The sequence below is a fragment of the Branchiostoma floridae genome, chromosome 5 (assembly GCF_000003815.2).
Source record: "Branchiostoma floridae strain S238N-H82 chromosome 5, Bfl_VNyyK, whole genome shotgun sequence".
Taxonomy (NCBI): Eukaryota; Metazoa; Chordata; class Leptocardii; order Amphioxiformes; family Branchiostomatidae; genus Branchiostoma; species Branchiostoma floridae.
In genome coordinates this window covers 2,616,356-2,635,506 of record NC_049983.1, presented here as the reverse complement: position 1 = coordinate 2,635,506, position 19,151 = coordinate 2,616,356, and the positions used below count along the sequence as shown (strand labels likewise).

General features: G+C 41.5%; 1 protein-coding gene across 1 annotated transcript in view; it reads right to left on the bottom strand.

Annotated features, from left to right (window-relative positions):
* LOC118415516 overlaps positions 1-19,151 on the bottom strand; it is a 105,115-nt gene that overhangs the window by 42,219 nt on the left and 43,745 nt on the right. The window contains exons 5-15 of the mRNA XM_035820184.1: positions 16,237-16,372; positions 15,463-15,570; positions 8,462-8,550; positions 7,787-7,918; positions 7,316-7,423; positions 6,470-6,579; positions 5,699-5,831; positions 4,682-4,808; positions 3,009-3,137; positions 2,218-2,293; positions 1,249-1,381 (exon numbers count right to left, since the gene is read on the bottom strand). Of these exons, the coding sequence (XP_035676077.1) occupies positions 1,249-1,381; positions 2,218-2,293; positions 3,009-3,137; positions 4,682-4,808; positions 5,699-5,831; positions 6,470-6,579; positions 7,316-7,423; positions 7,787-7,918; positions 8,462-8,550; positions 15,463-15,570; positions 16,237-16,372 (1,281 nt within the window). The remainder of the gene's footprint in view (positions 1-1,248; positions 1,382-2,217; positions 2,294-3,008; positions 3,138-4,681; positions 4,809-5,698; positions 5,832-6,469; positions 6,580-7,315; positions 7,424-7,786; positions 7,919-8,461; positions 8,551-15,462; positions 15,571-16,236; positions 16,373-19,151) is intronic.

Below are 19,151 nucleotides of genomic sequence, written 5' to 3'. Positions count from 1 at the left end.
CTTTATATTGAAATTGTCAAATTTTGGCAAAAATATGCCTGTTAGAATATGGTTGCCATGGCAACCCACAAAAATGATAAACTTACTTTATTGACTAAACACTTTTGCAAACAACATTTTTTGATAAATTACCAAGTTTCGTAGCTTTAGCTCTAGCCGTTCATGAGTTATGCGACATATATGTTGCTGAGGGCCTCAAAAATCCCCTATCTGGTCGGAATAGGTTTAGTGCAAACCGTGGTGCTTCTGAACTCTTGCATAAATTATGATAATGAATTGGAATTAGCAGCACATTAACATCTCAAAATCTTCCTCTTACATTGACAAAGCAATGTGTATACAATGATCGCCGATAAGAAATGGTACTGAGATTTTATGAACAAAACATTTTGGGGTCCATTTGGACCCCACTCGGTCATTTTAGTCGCAAAAAAAGGTCGGGTGCTTGAGGGTTTTAATAAAGCTAATATGATCTACGGCTCAGTTGATGATATTCTTTAACATTTTGTTTCCGTACTGTCCCGTTTTTTTCACAAACGTACTTGTGAGCAAAGATGTCTTGTTTCTGCAGAAGTACTCAAAAGATTACGGTATCAAATATTCCCTCCAATTCAATACATTGTTTGCATATTTTCTTGTATCAGCGCTGGAACAGCATTCTTCATTAGACTCTGTACATTAATAGGATTACAACAAACTCAGACTACGATAGTGTCCAATGCATGGACATCTACTCCAGTATAACTACATCACACGTTATCCCAAAAAGCAGTTACTCAAGCAACTGGACATGATTTTGGAAACGGTCAGACGTTTCGGATAGTATCCACTATCCTTCGTCAAGGACACTGAACTGATCAGGAAGAACCGATCTTTTATCACCTAACTATGAATGAAGAAAATTTTAGATTCCAATAGGAGACATTGTAAGACAAAGTCAAGCTGAAGACAATTTGGATACCAATAGTATCAAAAGTACTAAGGTAAGGCAACGTCAAGCTGTAGACAATTTGGATACCAATAGTATCAAAAGTACTAAGGTAAGGCAACGTCAAGCTGTAGACAATTTGGATTTCAATGGGAAACGAAGCTAGGACACAGTCAATATCAATGAGTCAATTAGCTCTTGTTGTTTTAGTTGCAGGAGCTTAATGTTGTGTTTCGAGTAACTGCTTTTTGGCATATCTTATTACCTGGATGTCTAATCATCGTCATCGACGTATATCACACGTTCATTGGTTTCCTTACCATCGATCCACGGAGTGAACTCCTCCTTCAGTGTGTCCCCTTGAGTGTGGTCCATCCTGTAAACCTGCACGTGATAGTTCTGTATACCAGACCCGGTGTCGCTCCATCCACTCCAACGGGCTGTGATGGAACTCTGGAAAAACATGAGAATACATAACACCAGTTTACCTTTAACGGCAGGATAGCCTATGTTCGTCATTTAAAAACCAGCGTAATTGGGATATCAAGTCAACGGACGGTGGTTTCCAATTGCACGATTTGCAATGTTTTTCAAAGAAATATTGCATTTTTAAACCACCGTCTGTCAACTTGACATCTCCAAATGCTCTATCTAAAAATCAAAACAACAACGGATATAGGTTACCCTGCGGATAAAAGTGAACTAGCGTTACTTGTATACATCAGAATGAAGTGTGCATCCCATAATTGCCCTTCATATATTGCCCTGGAGACGTTGTAGCTAATAAAATAAGATAAGTGCTTCGGTAACTTGTCTAAGGCCATGCATGCTAGGTCTCATTTCCAAACCGGGGCCCGGTCGGGCAGTTTTCGGGAACGAAAAGTATGATATAAAAGACACCAGACTACACAAGACGTAACGAGAATAGTCTTATTTAGGCTTAGGTCACATTTAAAAAAAGGGGCCGGCCGGGCAGCTTTCGAGGGCGAAAAAAACGATATAAAAGACATCAAAATACACAAAATGTCAAAATGAAGTTCAAGGGCATAATTTGTGTATTTTTCTGGGTATACATTTTAATTTTTCGTTTCTTAAAACATCCTGGCCGGCCCGGTTGGACGTTTATTGTAAGCTTAAGTAGCGTTATTTGTGTATATTCTTTTCGCATACATTTCTATTTTACGTTTCCACAAACAGCCCGGCCGGCCCCGGTTTGTAAATGGGACGTTAGCCCAAGACAACCATGCAGGTTACTATGGAAGGAGGGAAGACACGTCGAATGTCCCAACCTGTTTTGTGAAGGGATCTCCGACGTCCAACATCTGACCAAACGTCCCGGAATGAGTTGGGGTAGTGGAGTCATACCTGCAGAAGTGACGAGGTTAATTCAAAACTGTTTCTAAACAAAGATCACACGTTAGTACTTTATAACCTAGATAAGTAAATGGCTTTGGACAAATACGTTATTTCCGCATGCTGTTCAATCATTTGTATAATGTTAACATTTCCTTGACATTCATAAGCGTCATTCTGTATAAAGAAAACGCGTTTCGAGTTTGACAATACTAAATTTAGTTCCTCTTTCGTATTGTCAGACACAAGTCTAGTTTGTGATGATAATATCGAAAGTTTATTGCAAATTCTTGCCAGATGGCTAATTGCAAGTGACATAAAAATTACAAACAATGGTGAACAGTGTAGTAAGCAACTACTCTAGTCTTTAATTCTATACAGCTAAACTGTATATTAGTGCATGGCTAGACTTTTTTCTGAGACAGTAGAAGAAAAAAATGAAATATCTTGGTTTTGTGATGTCAAGGGGGAGTAGTTCTCTGTTTGAAAGCGTAGAAACAGCCTAGATGGAATTTACTGGCCTCTTTAAAGAGCTCTTTTCTTACTTGATCGTAGAAGGGACATGTTCAAATGAAAATGTGTTTTGTCTTCTACCATATCCGACATACAGTATATACAGGTCCTTTAGCACTCAGATTACTTCTTCTATCGTCATTTTTCTATTGCTGCCCCTACGTTAGGCTACGGGACTGGTGAGGTGAGGTGAGGTGAGGTTGTGCGTACTCACATCCACTTGGCCCCTGAGCCGGTCCTTTGGTACGGTCCGTCTGTAAAGGTCCGGTTGTGGTTCTGCCCGGTGTCGAAGTCGTGATAGGTTAAGTACCCACCGAGCTTAGCAGAAATCTCTATCTCAATCCTACATACCAGTACAGAACATTAATCGGTTAGTTCCCATACACAGCAAAACCTAAATGATACCAACTGCTGAACAAAAACGTACGACTTTAGAGGCTACCATTTTTTTCTTTCTATGAAATGTTAAAATCCTGACCTTCTAACCATTTACACCAGCGCCTCACAACCATCATGAAATATAGACGGGAGACGCCATAAGCTTCCATAATGACTACCATATTCTTCATTCTATAATTCGAAAAGCACAACAAAATCTTCACCCTGGCGTGCTAAAAGCATGAAAATTTCTTATAGCTGCAACCTTGTAGGGCAGATGACATGCATAAGCAAAAGTGCTCCTTGTCTAATGCTCAATAAATTAATGTGTGGAAAGACCTGGATAAGCAGTGCATGCTTTCTGTCTAATCCTCTTTAAATAGACGTGATTGAAAATAAATGTGAATAAAACAAAAATAAAAAATAAAAGATTAAGAAAAAGCTTCCACAGCCTGTCTGATTCTAAAAGCAGCAGTGACGGTCTTTAGGGCGCGGTCACACAGGTCGTGCGATCGTCGCACGATCGCTAATCGGGCATGTCGGAGGACAAAAATGTACGTCTCCTGCAATATTCTGTTTTGGATCAATAGGTGGTTGGTTCTGTCAAAGCCTGTTTGAAAATCCTACGGCATCAAAATCGTACGACGATCGCACTACCTATATATGACAGCGCCCTTATACCCCCCTCACATTATATACGATCTTCGGACATACATCGCGATCGCAGGAAGGTCGGCTGATTTTAAGATCTTAAGATGGTCTTCGCGTATTTTTCGCCCCAAAACTGCCCCCCTCACATAAAAGCGAGGCTCGTGCGATCGACGGTGAATAAATCTATGATAATGAACCTCCCATGACCTCTTGCACGGGGACAAGGTAAACAAAACGTTCCTCAAAAAAGGCAAGAGATCAATAAATTTTGCTTATTTTGTTGCCGGAATCTTTTTAACCAATGAATGGAATGTGCGGGCATAATAGAAATGACACCAGAAAGGAAAGTATGTCACAAAGCCAGCCTACATATGCATACTGCCACAGGGGCCACAATGTTAGGATTACCCTCACATTCTCAGAAATTCAATATTTGTAAACAAACGGAAGTCGGGCGAACGTCGCCCGAACGTTGCCCAACTGACGGGCGTTCGCCATCCGATTTGCGCTCGATGATTGATAAATATGTCTGTGCTCGCCTATCGGTCTTCAATCGTTGGATTGACGCAAGAATATTGACCGATACCCTTGCGAGGTACGCACGATTTGCACGCACGATCTGCGACTCGGTAACGAGCTCTGCAATCTCAGAGAACTCCTTGCGACTTGTCGCTTATGTTAAGAACATGTTTTGCTGCACCGCGACCATTGTACGACCCCTGAAAATCGCCGGCGATCCCTAAAAATCGCAAGATGATCGTGAGAACACCGGACGTCTTACTCACGAAAATGTCATTTAGAGCACGTAGACTAGTCTTCCGATCGATTTTCGCCTAATGTGAGGTGGGTATTACTCACTCGTCGCCATGGATGATGTTCAGTGAGGTTTCTTGATCGTTGGTACATTGTATGGCGGTGGACAGTGGAGGGTTCCTGTTGCTAAGAGCCATGTCACAGTTGATGGTACCGCCAGTAACGACCTGATCTGTGAAAAGTATGGGCAAGTGTATAGTTATGCACTTTTAAATATGTTTGGTCCACATTTTTTAACCCTTAACCCTCAAGCACCCGACCTTTTTTTTGCGACTAAAATGACCACGTGGGGTCCAAACGGACCCCAAAATGTTTTGTTCATAAAATCTTAATTCAAATTCATATCGGTGATCATTGTACACGCATTGCTTCGATAATGTAAAAGGCATATTTTGAGATGTTGAGGTGTTGCTAATTCCAGCTTATCATCATAATTTATGCAAAAGTTCAGAAGGACCACGTTTTGCACTTAACCTATTCTGACCAGAGAGGGGAATTTTGAGGCCTTTGGCAACTTTTATGGCGTATAACTCATGAACGGTTAGAGCTAAAGCTACGAAACTTGATGATTTATCACAAAATATTGTTAGCAAAAATTTATAATTAGGAAAGGAAGTTTATCATTTTTCGGCAGATGTTCCATGTTGGAGTTCTGCTTCTCGCCACTATATGTAGCCGGTGTACGTAGGTGGATAAGAAAGTTAACCCCAGTGATGATCCGGGAAGAGGGGGATGGTACAAACTTAGCCACGTTAAGGATTGTGTTCTCGCCGCAAAAGCGCCACCTACCTCGGCTACATATAACGGCGTGAAGCAGAACTCCAGTTAGAAGCCCTGAGTGGCTGAGGGGCATCTGTATCTGTATCTGTATAGCCGGTATAACCGCCGTTCGGCGTAACACACCAGCTTCGCAGGCACGCGGCGCGGCAGCAGCTGGTTATATTACACCGAACGACCCATCTATCTGCATCGACACGTAATCAAGAGTTAGTGAGTATTAACTTGTTGTATAAAAATAATTCTCTTATGTCCTATATCTTTTTTAGGTTTCGCACAACTCACAAGTGTTTCTCTTCTGGCTCCAGCTCACTTTGCTTTCCATGATGCCGACTTTGAAAGCCCGGATGTAGGAGTGGTTTGCAGGGTTTGGTCTCGTGTAGGCCAGATTCCATTCAAAGTCCAGCTTAGTGGGGATCTGAGGGTGAGGTGGGGGGTGGGGGTGGGTTAGGATTATTGATAAGTTAATTGCAGATTCCTGATAGTATAATTTACAAGTAACATGAAAGGTTCAAAAAGGGTAAAAAAAAAACAATATATCATGTGTTTACTCTAGTCTAAAGGAAACGTATCTCGTACAAAATTGAAAACAGCATTCCTCTCAAAGCTGTATAATGAACAGTCAACAATAAGGTGTCACTCTTCTTCTGCCTTATCTAGGCCACACCAATCTTATTTGTTGTTTCTAGGACTTTGTTCAGAAAAAAATTGGGTCTGCCGGTCAAAAAATAAATAAAAACGTTTAAAAAACACGGGGGTAGGAGAGATCGAACATTAAAAAGCTAAAGTTTCAACATTTAGGGGGTTCCAGGTAGCAAAGTCCAGAGTTTGAAGAAAAATTATAAATGGACCATCCAAAATAGGCACGTAGAGCTACTGGAATTTGAGGCCCATGGTAAGTTTGAAAAAGGAGAGACAGTGAGCAACACGAGGTGTGGCCATTAATTTCGAAAGTTTTTGTGTTATCAAATCGGAAAAAATAGGGTCGGGAAATCCGAGAAACAACAACAAAAATTGGTGTGGACCTAAGTTGAAATGATAACAATTTATTTGTACCTTGTTGGTCCAGACTTCATTATTGGTTTGGTTCATGGCCAACTCAGCTGTTCCATTAGACCTGTCATGCAGCTTTCCTAACCAGTGTATAAACGTTGGGGTGGAATCGACTGGGAAAGAACCATGTTTAGTATACGTCATTTGTGTCATGATATTTCAAGTTTCATGGTATTTAGCCGCCACTACGGCATTTGCACACTTCTAATATATCACAGTAATAATCTGGTGAGCAGATCGCTTTCTTTTGCATGTGGTAGGTTGTGGGTTTAATACCTTACATCTAAATTTAGATAGACTTTACCCTACAGAAATGACACACACTGCTTCTTCGTTTGGGGAACAGTATGGAAGCACTACCCGTTTGCACAACTGTGTGGACAAAGTGCCAGTACAGAAACGGTAACAGGCACCGTCCTATACTCAATATGGTGTGGGGAGAACTTAACGGTTTTAAAACTTCCATAATATCTTAAGTGCCCATTGGGATATATCTAACAAGGGTCTAAACTCATCAAAAGAAAATAGTAAATATATCTTATCAAGAAGGTTACGATACTGTTTTTACGCCCAGTTTTAATTAGGCTTACGTCACATTTCCGACCCGGAGCCCGGCTGGGCTGTTTGTGGAAACGAAAAATAAAAATTTATAGGTAAAAATATACACACATAATGCTCATGCACGACTATTCTCTTTACGTCTTGTGTCATTTGGCGTCTTAAATATCATACGTTTCGTTTCCAAAGCTGCCCGGCCGGGTCCCTGTTTGAAAGTGTGACGCAGGCCTTCGAGAGGCCATATTTTGTTTTGGGGTTATATTATAAGGTGTACCGTAATGATAGACTTACTTGTTCTGCAGGAACTGCCAGAGAAACCAGAAGTGCAGGAGCAGGAGCCAATCCGCTCACACGTACCAGGGAAGCACAGGTTACTGTCGCTTCGCCACGAACAGCGCTCTGTTGAATGAAAGAGAGTTTGTGATTGGTCCGATAACTGCGATCTACTCAACGATTTAAATCTAAAATATTTGTGACGCTCCTATTATCACTAGAATTTATTGAATCAAAACTAGATATGATTTTGGAAACGGCCAGACGTTTCAAATAGCATCCACTATCCTTCGTCAGTGACATTGAAGAGATCATGAACATCTTTATTGGTCATTCTTATAGCCTAACGAATCAAACTTGCCTTCACGTCTTAGAGGTTTCTTCCCGATCTCTTGAGTGTCACTGACGCAAGATAGTGGATTATCTGAAACGTCTGACCGCTTCCAAAATCATATCCCGCTGTTTTTTGGCATATGGAATCATACTTACGATAGCAGTTCATGCCGGAAGCGTCATAGGCTCTGGCCGGTTTCCCGTTGTAGGTCCCATAGTCGTGCACACAGCCCGGGCACAGGTTATTTTCACACAGGTGATGATTACACAGCGGGTCGGTACAGATTCCTAAACACCATGCGACAACATCACATTAAGAGGATGAGGCAGTAGTGCCAGTATCAGCTACGAACCGACAGACTGGTTTCAATGGAATCACAAAAAGGAGGTATCTCACTGCACTTGCGGCACCGGTGCGGCACCGCACTTCGCAAGATTACTCAACGAATTTTTTACATTTGTGTGTGTACTATTTTGTTGTCTTCTAAGTCATACTTTTACGAATTACGCAATGTCTACATTGTGTAAGAGTGCCGCAGTGAACGAACCCCACAGTTTCACACCTTGAGATGTCCCCCGTAGATCTCCATCAAATTTGATGAAAATGTACTATGTAGCGATAGGTCTTAGATACGATAATTATGTTACATGTATTCTATGTTTGCTAAGTAAAGCGGGAAAACGCAGTGTACGTTATACAAAACTCGCAGCTAAAATCATTTGCCATCCTTGGATGGACCTTGAGACCTACAATGCAAAACCAAATATATTTGTATGTACGTGTATGTATGCATGTATTCATAATGTATCAATCTACTCCATCATACTTACGAACACATCGATTGTCTACACGCTCGTAGCCGGAGCAGCAGAAATAGGTTGTTTTGGGGCAGGTAGTTTCTCTATACGATGTTCGGTACCTGTTGGAGAAAACGTTTTTTTCATATTTCATGATTCTAGTTGTCAATATCAGTTTATATGTCTGGATCCAATCAATTGCTCACGAACCCGTTGTTTATTGTTCATGACAATTGCACATACTCCGTTGCAGTCTTCGAACGTGGCTGTTTTTTTATTTAGGGGGGGGGGGTCGCGATTTTCAACGTTGGCTAGGTTCTCTTTTGCCGGGAAAGGGAGTTTGCCGAGGAAGGGAGTTTGCTGTTGTAAGGAGTTTTGCCCCGTCCCGAAGACTGCGATAGATCGGAGTGGTAAAGCAAAATGGATTAAGGAATCCTTTTAAACAGACTATTAACATGTTAGCGCAGGCACAATTCACATGTAGGCGCAAGGGTAATTCACACGTACGCGAGGAGCAATTAACATGCAACCCGTTGCAGGCAAGCGTGTGGAGGCTAGTATGAATGAATGAATGAATGACCTTCTGTAGGGATGGGGAAAAACAGATATTATGTACTTTGTAGAATCGTGTCAATTTGTAATTCTTAGTTGTGTCGCGAGTTGTCCTGCCGTACTTCATAACAAGGCTATAATGTATTCTGTCTGAGAGCGTCCCCGTGGCCAGATGTGTAACTGTCTGCTATTGTTGTGTGATAACTGTTGACAAGGTGTTATCCTTTGTATTGTTCTTTGATGAACTGAAGATGAAAAGAACAACAAAGCCAATAGCAGGTACATGTTATAATTAGTGTCATGCATAGCTGTAGACAGTGTCTGGATCTGTGTCTGGGTTTTTGGAATAAAGAAAGCCGGGAATTGGGAGTTGGGACAGTTGGACAGAGACTTGAGGACAGAGAGAGCAGAGAGAGGGTCCCGACTAACAGCTCCCGTGCGTGTCTAACGGCATGACTGTGTCCTGTGTGTGCTTTCTTAGTCCTGTAGTTTAAACGTTCCTTGTGCAACATTCAAAGAACCTGGGGCCACAACACCGGCCCCCTTACATTTGGCGTTGTCGGCAGGATGCTGCGTAACCAAGATCTAGAGGGACGCTACAGGACGGAGACACGCCGGGACCAGGAGACGTGCCAGGAGAAACGCACGGGAGGGCAGGATGGCCGCGGTGGAGCGACTACCGGCAGGACACGGCAGGCTGACCAGGATAGGAGGTTGCAGGACCATGGCTGGAGTGCTGGGGAAGCCGTGAACTCCAAGGCTCGGCACGTGGCGGCAGGACTGACGGCGGCCGACACCATGGTCAGAGTGCGGGCCGCGACTTCGACATGGTACGAGGCGACGGGGTGGTCGGTAGGACAGTTGAGAAGCCGGGTGGAACTTGTTGAACGTGAGTGTGCCCTTGGTCCTTGACTTGAGTGGACAGAAAGAATGCCATGCTCACGCTGCCTGACCTGTTCTGTTAGAGCTTAGCCTAGCTAGTTATGTTGTTTTCGACTAGTAGCAAGACGTAGTGAATAGTTGTAGGTGTACTCTCTTAGTTGTTGCGATGACAAGCGGCAAGCCTTCCCTGTATATGGTATACATTTTGTACTTGTATTTTACTGCATAAGTCCTGGATTAGTGTTGTGCGGCGGCCAGAGTTGTCGTTGTGACAATTGAGACTGTGATGTAGGACAGACAGGAGGAGGGAAGGGAAACAGTGAGAGTTGTTTTGAAGAGTTAGGATATATTTGAGAAATGCTGACAGTGTAGGAGTAAGTTGAATGTTTATGTTTTTGTTTACTTCAGTACTAATTGTTTTACATATATCTAAAGACAGAGAAGTACTTGATGCACTATAGACAGTTCAGGGCCAGTGTTAGGTTAGTAAACAGGAATTTCGATAGGTCTGATAGGACGGTCAGGTTGTGTGCGTGTGTGTTCTGTTCTTTCTCCATGGCTTATCCCTGCATGGGTCACACCGGGCACAAGAGTGTTGGCGAGTTCATGGTCATGCCATGCGTTAACCATGCCCACCAGACGGTCGCGATCCGGTCAACCCCCTTACGGGAACTCCTGCAGCATCAGCATCGTCGCCGGGGCACCTTCCAATGAAGACCGGTGAGTGCGACAGCACATGAGGAGCGACTCGGAGAGGACGTCGGTGATCGTGCAACGGCGGGACAGAGGGGGACCCACACGACCCAGAACAGCAGCGGGGCGGATGACGTGAGAGAAAAACAGCCAGACTGGGAGCTGAACTGACAATTCACGAACTGATTTCAATTTATTGGCTGTCGTCTGAACTGTTCCTAGTCGCACTTGCAATGCATGTTCACCGTATGTTGTCAGCCCGTTCAAACTCTGATTGTAGTAGCCTGTAACTGTTTGCGATTGTTGTATATCTGTAGGTGTTGTTTTTATATATGTATTTTTTATATGTTTCGCCGGGACGGCTCAAGGTTAAGCCATGGGGGAGTGTAGGGATGGGGAAAAACAGATATTATGTACTTTGTAGAATCGTGTCAATTTGTAATTCTTAGTTGTGTCGCGAGTTGTCCTGCCGTACTTCATAACAAGGCTATAATGTATTCTGTCTGAGAGCGTCCCCGTGGCCAGATGTGTAACTGTCTGCTATTGTTGTGTGATAACTGTTGACAAGGTGTTATCCTTTGTATTGTTCTTTGATGAACTGAAGATGAAAAGAACAACAAAGCCAATAGCAGGTACATGTTATAATTAGTGTCATGCATAGCTGTAGACAGTGTCTGGATCTGTGTCTGGGTTTTTGGAATAAAGAAAGCCGGGAATTGGGAGTTGGGACAGTTGGACAGAGACTTGAGGACAGAGAGAGCAGAGAGAGGGTCCCGACTAACAGCTCCCGTGCGTGTCTAACGGCATGACTGTGTCCTGTGTGTGCTTTCTTAGTCCTGTAGTTTAAACGTTCCTTGTGCAACATTCAAAGAACCTGGGGCCACAACACCGGCCCCCTTACACTTCGTTGTACATTTGTGCTCAAACAAGCTTAGTACAGGTCCTTGCGCCAGTGATAAGGTAGAGTTTTGACAAAAAGGTATCTTATCATCTCTACATATGCTAATACATTCTAGTATGTACAAGTTCAACTTCTTCTCTCTTCTTAAAACAGTTATAAACATAAGGACAGATGGAATCAATAATGTATGGTTTATCTAGTTGCATAAGATAACTCAAGAACGTCTGGGTGGATTGGTTTCATACTTGGTGTGTTGGTAGTGTGTGATAAAAGCTGGAAATGATTAGATTTCAGGCCCCCTGGCCGCTTCCCTTGGTACTGCAGCGCAACTTCCGGGTGTGTTTTCTCATCTTCTGAACAAGCTATGGTCACGTATTTTTGGTGTTAGATAGCTCTTGTTCTCAGGAGTTAGTGACATAAGTTTGGGCCCCCTAGCGGCCCAAGGATACCAGGGATACCGGGGTCATTTTTGTCAAAAACTTCTGAAGCATTACAACCCCCAGCCTGGTTTGGCTGATTCCACCCCTAGCAGCTGTACAACACAGGGGAGACGATGGCTTTAGAATTTCCCCCAGTAATACATGCGTTCCAACGGGAGAGTTGAGGAAACAAATATGCAATTATCTCAAGAATGAAATATTCAAGCCATACAAATTTACCCTCAAATGATAGCCTGATATGTCTAGTCTCATGAAATTCATTTCATCGTTAGGTGGCGCTAATGGTTATCTCATTAACAATGCAGTCCCCCAAGACGATACCTCAGCAGAGGCCTGGAAATGTGTCAACGACATGTCGCTCGCTGAGGCCAGTCTTGCGACACAACCTTCCAAAATTCAAACCGATCTGGACAATCTTGTTAGCTGGACTGACAAAATCTAATTGCAGATCAAACCAACTAAATGCATGGTGATGTTCATATGCTTCCTGAGAAAACCACCTGCAACTCCTTGAAGATGTACACATGGCCAAGGTCTTGGGTGTAATATTACAAGCAAACTTAAAGTGCACTGCACATGTAGTACTGATTGTGGGCAAAGCTAACCGCCGTCTGTACATGATTAGGTGTTTGAAGAAACACGGTCTGAGCTCTAGCGACTAAGTACGTGTACTTAGGGTTTCTCCGCCCCGGTAACCCTGTGATACGCCTGACAGGTTTGGCACCCGGGGCTTACAGTAGAACAGTCACGTATGATAGAGCGTGTCCAGGTCAGAGCCTGAAATGTTATTCTTGGTTGCTCCTACAGTTCCTACAGTTCAGCGCTACAAATGTGTGATCTAGAACCTCTGCATGTAAGACGTAAAGACCACTGCCTTAAGTTTGCTAGATCCCTTGTTAATTCTGAGGTTTTCAACTGGCTGCCACCACGCCACTCTGAGGCACATGGTAGTGACCTCAGATATGCTGACAACTTCGCTCAGTTCAAGTGTAGAACGGCTCGTTTTAGGAACACTACGCTACCATACTGTGTCGACCTTTTAAATTCATGTTAGACTTTAGATGTCATTTTTTAATCTTCCTCAATAGTTCTGTTTTAGATTGAAATGAGATTTTATTACTGATGTATATATATATATATATACATACATGTATATATATATATATATATGTATATATATATATATATATATATACATATATATATATATATATATATATATATATATATATATATATACATACATGTGTGTGTATGCGTGTGTGTAAATCCACATATTGCACTTTTAAATTGTACAGCTGAGTGGGAATTGTGATTATTATAATTTGATTAACGTACTTCGGCAGGGCCTTGCATTATAATCTCTTGTGTACATAGTACAATGCAATTTAGTCTTAGGACTACGATCTTGTACATGACTTTGTGTGTGTTTAATAAATAAACCAGTTCTATCTCTCTGTCATTTGCAAGCATTTTTATACGGTTAGTCTTTAGATACACCCCACTAATTAGAGTCCTTGGATTGGCCCGTTTGGCTCCAATCTGACGACGATACTACTATTTCAGGGGGGTGCGGGAATCCCCTCATTTGAGAGTTTTTTTACAACTAATTCAACAAGTATAGGGTCTTTCCTACCGCAGTCACTCCCAAAATACCCAGATTTCACATAAAATCCCACCAAGAAAGGCTTTTTAATGGTTAAAAGGTCTCATACCAGACTTATACTGTTCCATTTATAACAACGCTTAATTATTTTAATGGGCGAAAATCCAATAATGAAACAGTTCGGCCGGAGACGTTTTAACTTTTAATTGCAAGATCATATATCCAGTAATCAGTAAAAAAATTGTCCCCCAAATCTGACCGGACAATCGATTTTCATAACATCTATAACTGCACTCAAATGCAATCCACAAAGACGGGCTTTCCTTCAATGACCCGCTGACCGCATTACGCAGGACAAACAAACGACGCTCGCTCGAATGCCGAGACTTTCCTACCCGATCCTGTTAGAAATACACAACCTTTCAGTTCAAATCTTTCTACATGGCATTGGGGGTGATAAAAGGCAATTTATCATCTACATAAACACCTGATTTGGGGGGCCCATTCATATTTCGGAAGGAATTACTTGTGCCCACCGCGGAGTAATACCGGAACGAGACCTTAAGCCTTTATTTCACCGGGGGCTCTAGGCGCTAATGGTTGTGTCTCCTCCACAGTTGACACGTTCCGAAGGCACATGGGTCAGACTCTTTGACCTTTCCAGACGGGCGGACCGTACCATGTAGTTCAAAATGGGTAGAAATTTGTTGGTAAAAATGACTTTTTCATAACTCAAGAAGGGAACAACGGATTTTAATTATTTTTGGTATGTAGGTACCTTAGACAATGTTGTACAAAATGAAATACTAATTATGCAAAATAGGAACAGATTTGCATAGTTACTGTGAATATTTCATCATAGCAGTTTTTTCTATGTATATCTTATCCCAGATGTGATATGGTCTTGACATTTATGTGGTATATAGCTTTCAGTGTCATGACAAAGTGGCATGGATGTTATATTTTACCCTGTGTTTGTGTGTCTGTCTGTGTATGTATCTGTGTGTAAACAAGATAACTCAAGAACGGCAGGGTGACTTGGTTTCATACTTGGTGTGTTGGTAGTGTGTGATGAAAGCTGAGAATGAGTAGATTTGGGGCCCCCTAGCGGCTTCCCTTGGTACTGTAGCGCAACCTCCGGGTTTGCTATCTCGTGTTATAAAGAAGCTATGGTCATGATTTTTAGGTGTTAGATAGCTCTTGCGCTCAGGAAAAAGTGACATGCGTTTGAGCCGCTTAGCGTCTAGTGTCGGGATAGCAGGGGTGTTTTTGTCAAAAATTCTAATGACGATAACTCAAGAAGGGAACAACGGAGTTTCCATTATTTTGCGTATGTAGGTACCTTAGACAAAGTTGTACAAGACAAAATACTAATTATGCAAAATAACATAACATTTGCATAATCAATGAAAATATTCCATCATAGCAGTTTTTTTCAATGTATCTGTTGTCCAGGACGTGATATAATTTTGATTTTTGAGTGGTAGATAGCTTTTAGCATCATGACAAAGTGATGCAAGTTTCGGCCCCCTAACATTTAATTTTGGTACTGCAGGGGCGTTTTTGTCAAAACATTCCAAAGAGGATAACTTCAGAAAGGAATGACGGATTGACATCATTTTAACAATGTAGGTAGCTTAAGCAAAGATGTTCATAATGATATACATTTTATGCAAACAGGGACCTTATTTGCATAATTAATATGGAAAGTGTATAATACCATTGTTTTCAATAACTGGACTTTAGTAAATGTAACACATGTGATTTATGATAGGTGAAATATAAGCTGATAGCAAATATGCAACTGAGGAACTGATTTGCATAATATATACAAAATTTCAAATCCGCTTAATGACTAATGATTGGAACAGGAAACACGACATTTTTTAACCTTGACCTGAGCCACACTCCAAACTCCACTATACACCTATAGACAAATTGTTCTAAAAATTGTACATACTCAGTACAGGCTGCCCATCCAGTTCCAAATATCCCGCAGTTGGTTTCGTATCGCTGTGAGTACGACTCTGTGCACGGACATGTTGTCTGGCCTGTACAGACGTTGTCTCTGAGGACAAAAACAAAAACTGGTTATTATCTGACGGTACAGGAGGATCAGCCAATAAAGCGGCACAACCGGGACCGAATCTGCCTGTTTTTGTTGGGGCGTAACCTCCCCCACACGCCCCCCCCCCCTCTCTCTGTCGAACAATGTAAAAATAATAGTTCATTGCAAATTCTTACCAGAGGGATAATTGGAAGTAACATGAAATGAAACAAAAACAATGTGTAGTCAAATAAACACCATAGAATGTGTGTACTATAGTCTAGGTTTTTGGGTTCGACTTTCTTTCTTGAGACATTGGAAGGTACAAAACCGGGTTATCTTATTATACCGGTCCAGAAAAACCGGACCTGCAAAAAAATCGGTTAAAAAAAAAGAATAACAATAGCGAAGTAGGGTAGAGTCTAAAGTAATGTCTACCAAGTTTTACAGTCACTCGTACAAATGCAGTAAGCCCTGTAGGATTTCAAAATGCCAATGGGAGTCAAAAACTCCACAAAATATATTTCTTTGTAACAAAATGGACCATTGTTTTGAGTATCGTCCATTCACAAGTTTTCACATACTGAATCAGGTCTAGGTTCAGGTCCGGACCTGGACCCGAACCTCTGGACCTGAACAGGTCGACCTGGACCTGAATCTTCTTCACCTCTATTCGGAATGACTTACTCTTGGGATAAGGCTGCCTCGTCTGGGGAAAGTGTACAGGACGTGGTGACCTGGGTCGGTAACTCCGCCGTCAGAAGTATCACCAGACAGCACAGCTTCAGTAGTACTCCGGGACCCATGGTGGAGACCCTGGTGTCTGTGTTACAGAAGGAAGTGCACTTAGGAATGATGTATTAACGTTATATATCTTATACCATGTATGGTCTGGACTGTTCAAAGTTGTGACGCTACTTTGGACTCTTGTAACCTAAAGTAAAACACTTTGTTGCCGAACGTTCAGACCTAGACTGCAGCAGAAATTGCACACACGCACAGAGAGAGAGAGAGAGAGAGAAAGAGAGAGAGAGAGAGAGAGAAAGAGAGATAAAGAGAGAGAGAGAGAGGCACGCACACAGACACGGACACATTAATGCACACAGAAACACCCGCGTGCGAACACACACACACACACACACACACACACACAAGCAAACACACACATATCCTTAAGAGTTGATCAAGGCCGTCATTAAGAATGAGATCAGAATAAGTCTCCATTGGTGCTATCACAATGTACACAAATTATATTGCTAATAGTTGAATATAATCTCATGATTTACGTCTTTTCACTATAAGTTAACTAGAAGTTAATCTTATGTCCTTTTACACACACATAAGCACACAAGCAAACACGCTTAACACACACGCGTACACCCACAACCTCACATCAGTATAAATAATAATTTGAATGTTAAGACAATCTCCACCTAACAGCAGAAATCATACTGCTTGTAATTATTTTCAATATGAAACCATTGATGATAAGCACTAAATCAGTCTATAGTTCATTTTTCAGAAGGACGGCAGAAAAAACTGCCCCAAAATGCCCCCCCCCCTCCCTGGTATATATAACTCGAACAGAGCTCACTACTTAAAGAAAACTATGACATTTTTAAAGAACAAGTGGCGTACCGCAAGGTTCGATCCTTGGCCCTCTGTTATTTCTTATATATATATATTAATGACATAGCTAAAGCTTCATCGACTTGTTTCTATATCTTGTTTGCTTATGATTCCAACCTAAGGAGGCCCTTTTTCTTTCACACTCCAAGTTTGAAACCCTTGGTGGAACTAGCTAATCAAGAATAAAAAAAAAGTTATCACCTACTTTGAGGCAAACAAACTATCAGTTAATGCTAAAAAGACATACTAACCTTATATTCTGCAATAAAAAGAGAAAAGATAGAAACGCGAAAATATTCTAAAAAACTACCCCTGTCGCAAGAGTTTCAAGCAAAGCTCCTAGACATAATCCTAGAAGCACATATAGATATATTAGGTAAAAAAATATAAAAAAAACATCGGTATTATTGGAAAAATTGAACATCTTCTTGTTCATATTACTGTGCTCTTGCTCCGTCAGTCAGTAGTCTGTTACTCACATTACTACCATATGTAATAGCCTAATACACATATTTAACCTACTGAAATATTAATATTGTTTGGGGAGGCACACATAAAACTTCACTACAGCCCCTACGACTTCTACAGAAAAGATTTGTTCGAACCAAAAATGGTTCCCATTTTTTCGCCCATTTAGCGCCACTATTTACGAAGCTTAGGATTTTGAACATTTTTTTATATGAATGCAATTATTTGATAACTCTCTTCCAGACACATTTGAAGGTTTTCTAAATCTAAATTCAAAACTCCACGGAAACTCGACAAAGTCGCTATTTACACATTCCTACAGTAAGAACCGTACAAGCCCAAAAGAGTGTTCGATCTAAATTTGTAGCTAATTTGAACAATCTTCCCCTCCACTTGAAAATTTTAACATGTCCCAGCTCCTAATTAAAGGCCACATATCAACAACATCTAATAAATTTACATTCAGGGTACTTCAATTGCTACCTTCCTTGCTTTTTTCAATAATGTTCTATGCACCTATGATTTGTTATCGATATACCGTACTATATTTGATTTGTTATTAGCCTATTAGATAGCTGAGTTAATGTTATAACAGTTACTATATTTCTATGTCATTAGGCATTTTATTCATATCATCTATGATCTTTTATCATCTGTTTCATATTTCAATTATATCATTCAAGTTTGTTAGGAGGAGGGCCTGTATAGGCCTATTTGGCCTCTCCCGTATGGTATTTATATGTTATATTTAAATCTTACCATGTACCTTCTTTTTATGTGAAAATAAGTCAAATAAAATTTAGTACAAACCTAATCGACCCCCGTGTGCAATCCGACGTGGAAACTGTAAAGTAACGCCGGAGAGGAGTGTAAAAGCTCCCGCCGTGTCCGCACACAAACCTCGGTGGTAGCCCGAATGTATGCGTGTATGCAAATACCTAGCTACCGCTGGTGCCGACCTGCGCTACTGACAGACTAAAAGGAAAGGTCGTACCTGCTTCACGGTCTAGGGAGTGTCACGCTGTTTCTGTCTCACGGCTTGCGAAATCCTCATGTTATTGACAAAGACCTGCATCATCCGTGGAGTACGCTTGTTGCTCAGGTGAATAGGAGCTATCCACATACATGGTTGGCGACCACTGGCGAAAAGGGTCGTCGCGGAAACCATTTAAATACAGCGGGAAAACAGAACCATCTTGTTGCCCTAAGTATAAAGCATTCTTGGTATGAATTCTTTCTATTCACCAGCAAGATGCCATCAAGTCTTTGCTTGAACTGCTTTCTAGGACCGACCTGAAACACTTGGTGACCACAAACCATTGACAAAATGTGTCATCGCGAAAACTATTACAGCTTAAACAAATCTTCAAAACACTATGTAACGTTATAGACTCTTTTGTTTTCCCGTTTAGAAGCCAGCAAGATAATGAAATATAAGACAACAAAAAAGTGTTTAATAAAGGGTTAATGCCCCGGCCCGAGGTGTATATGGTGAGATAATCCCT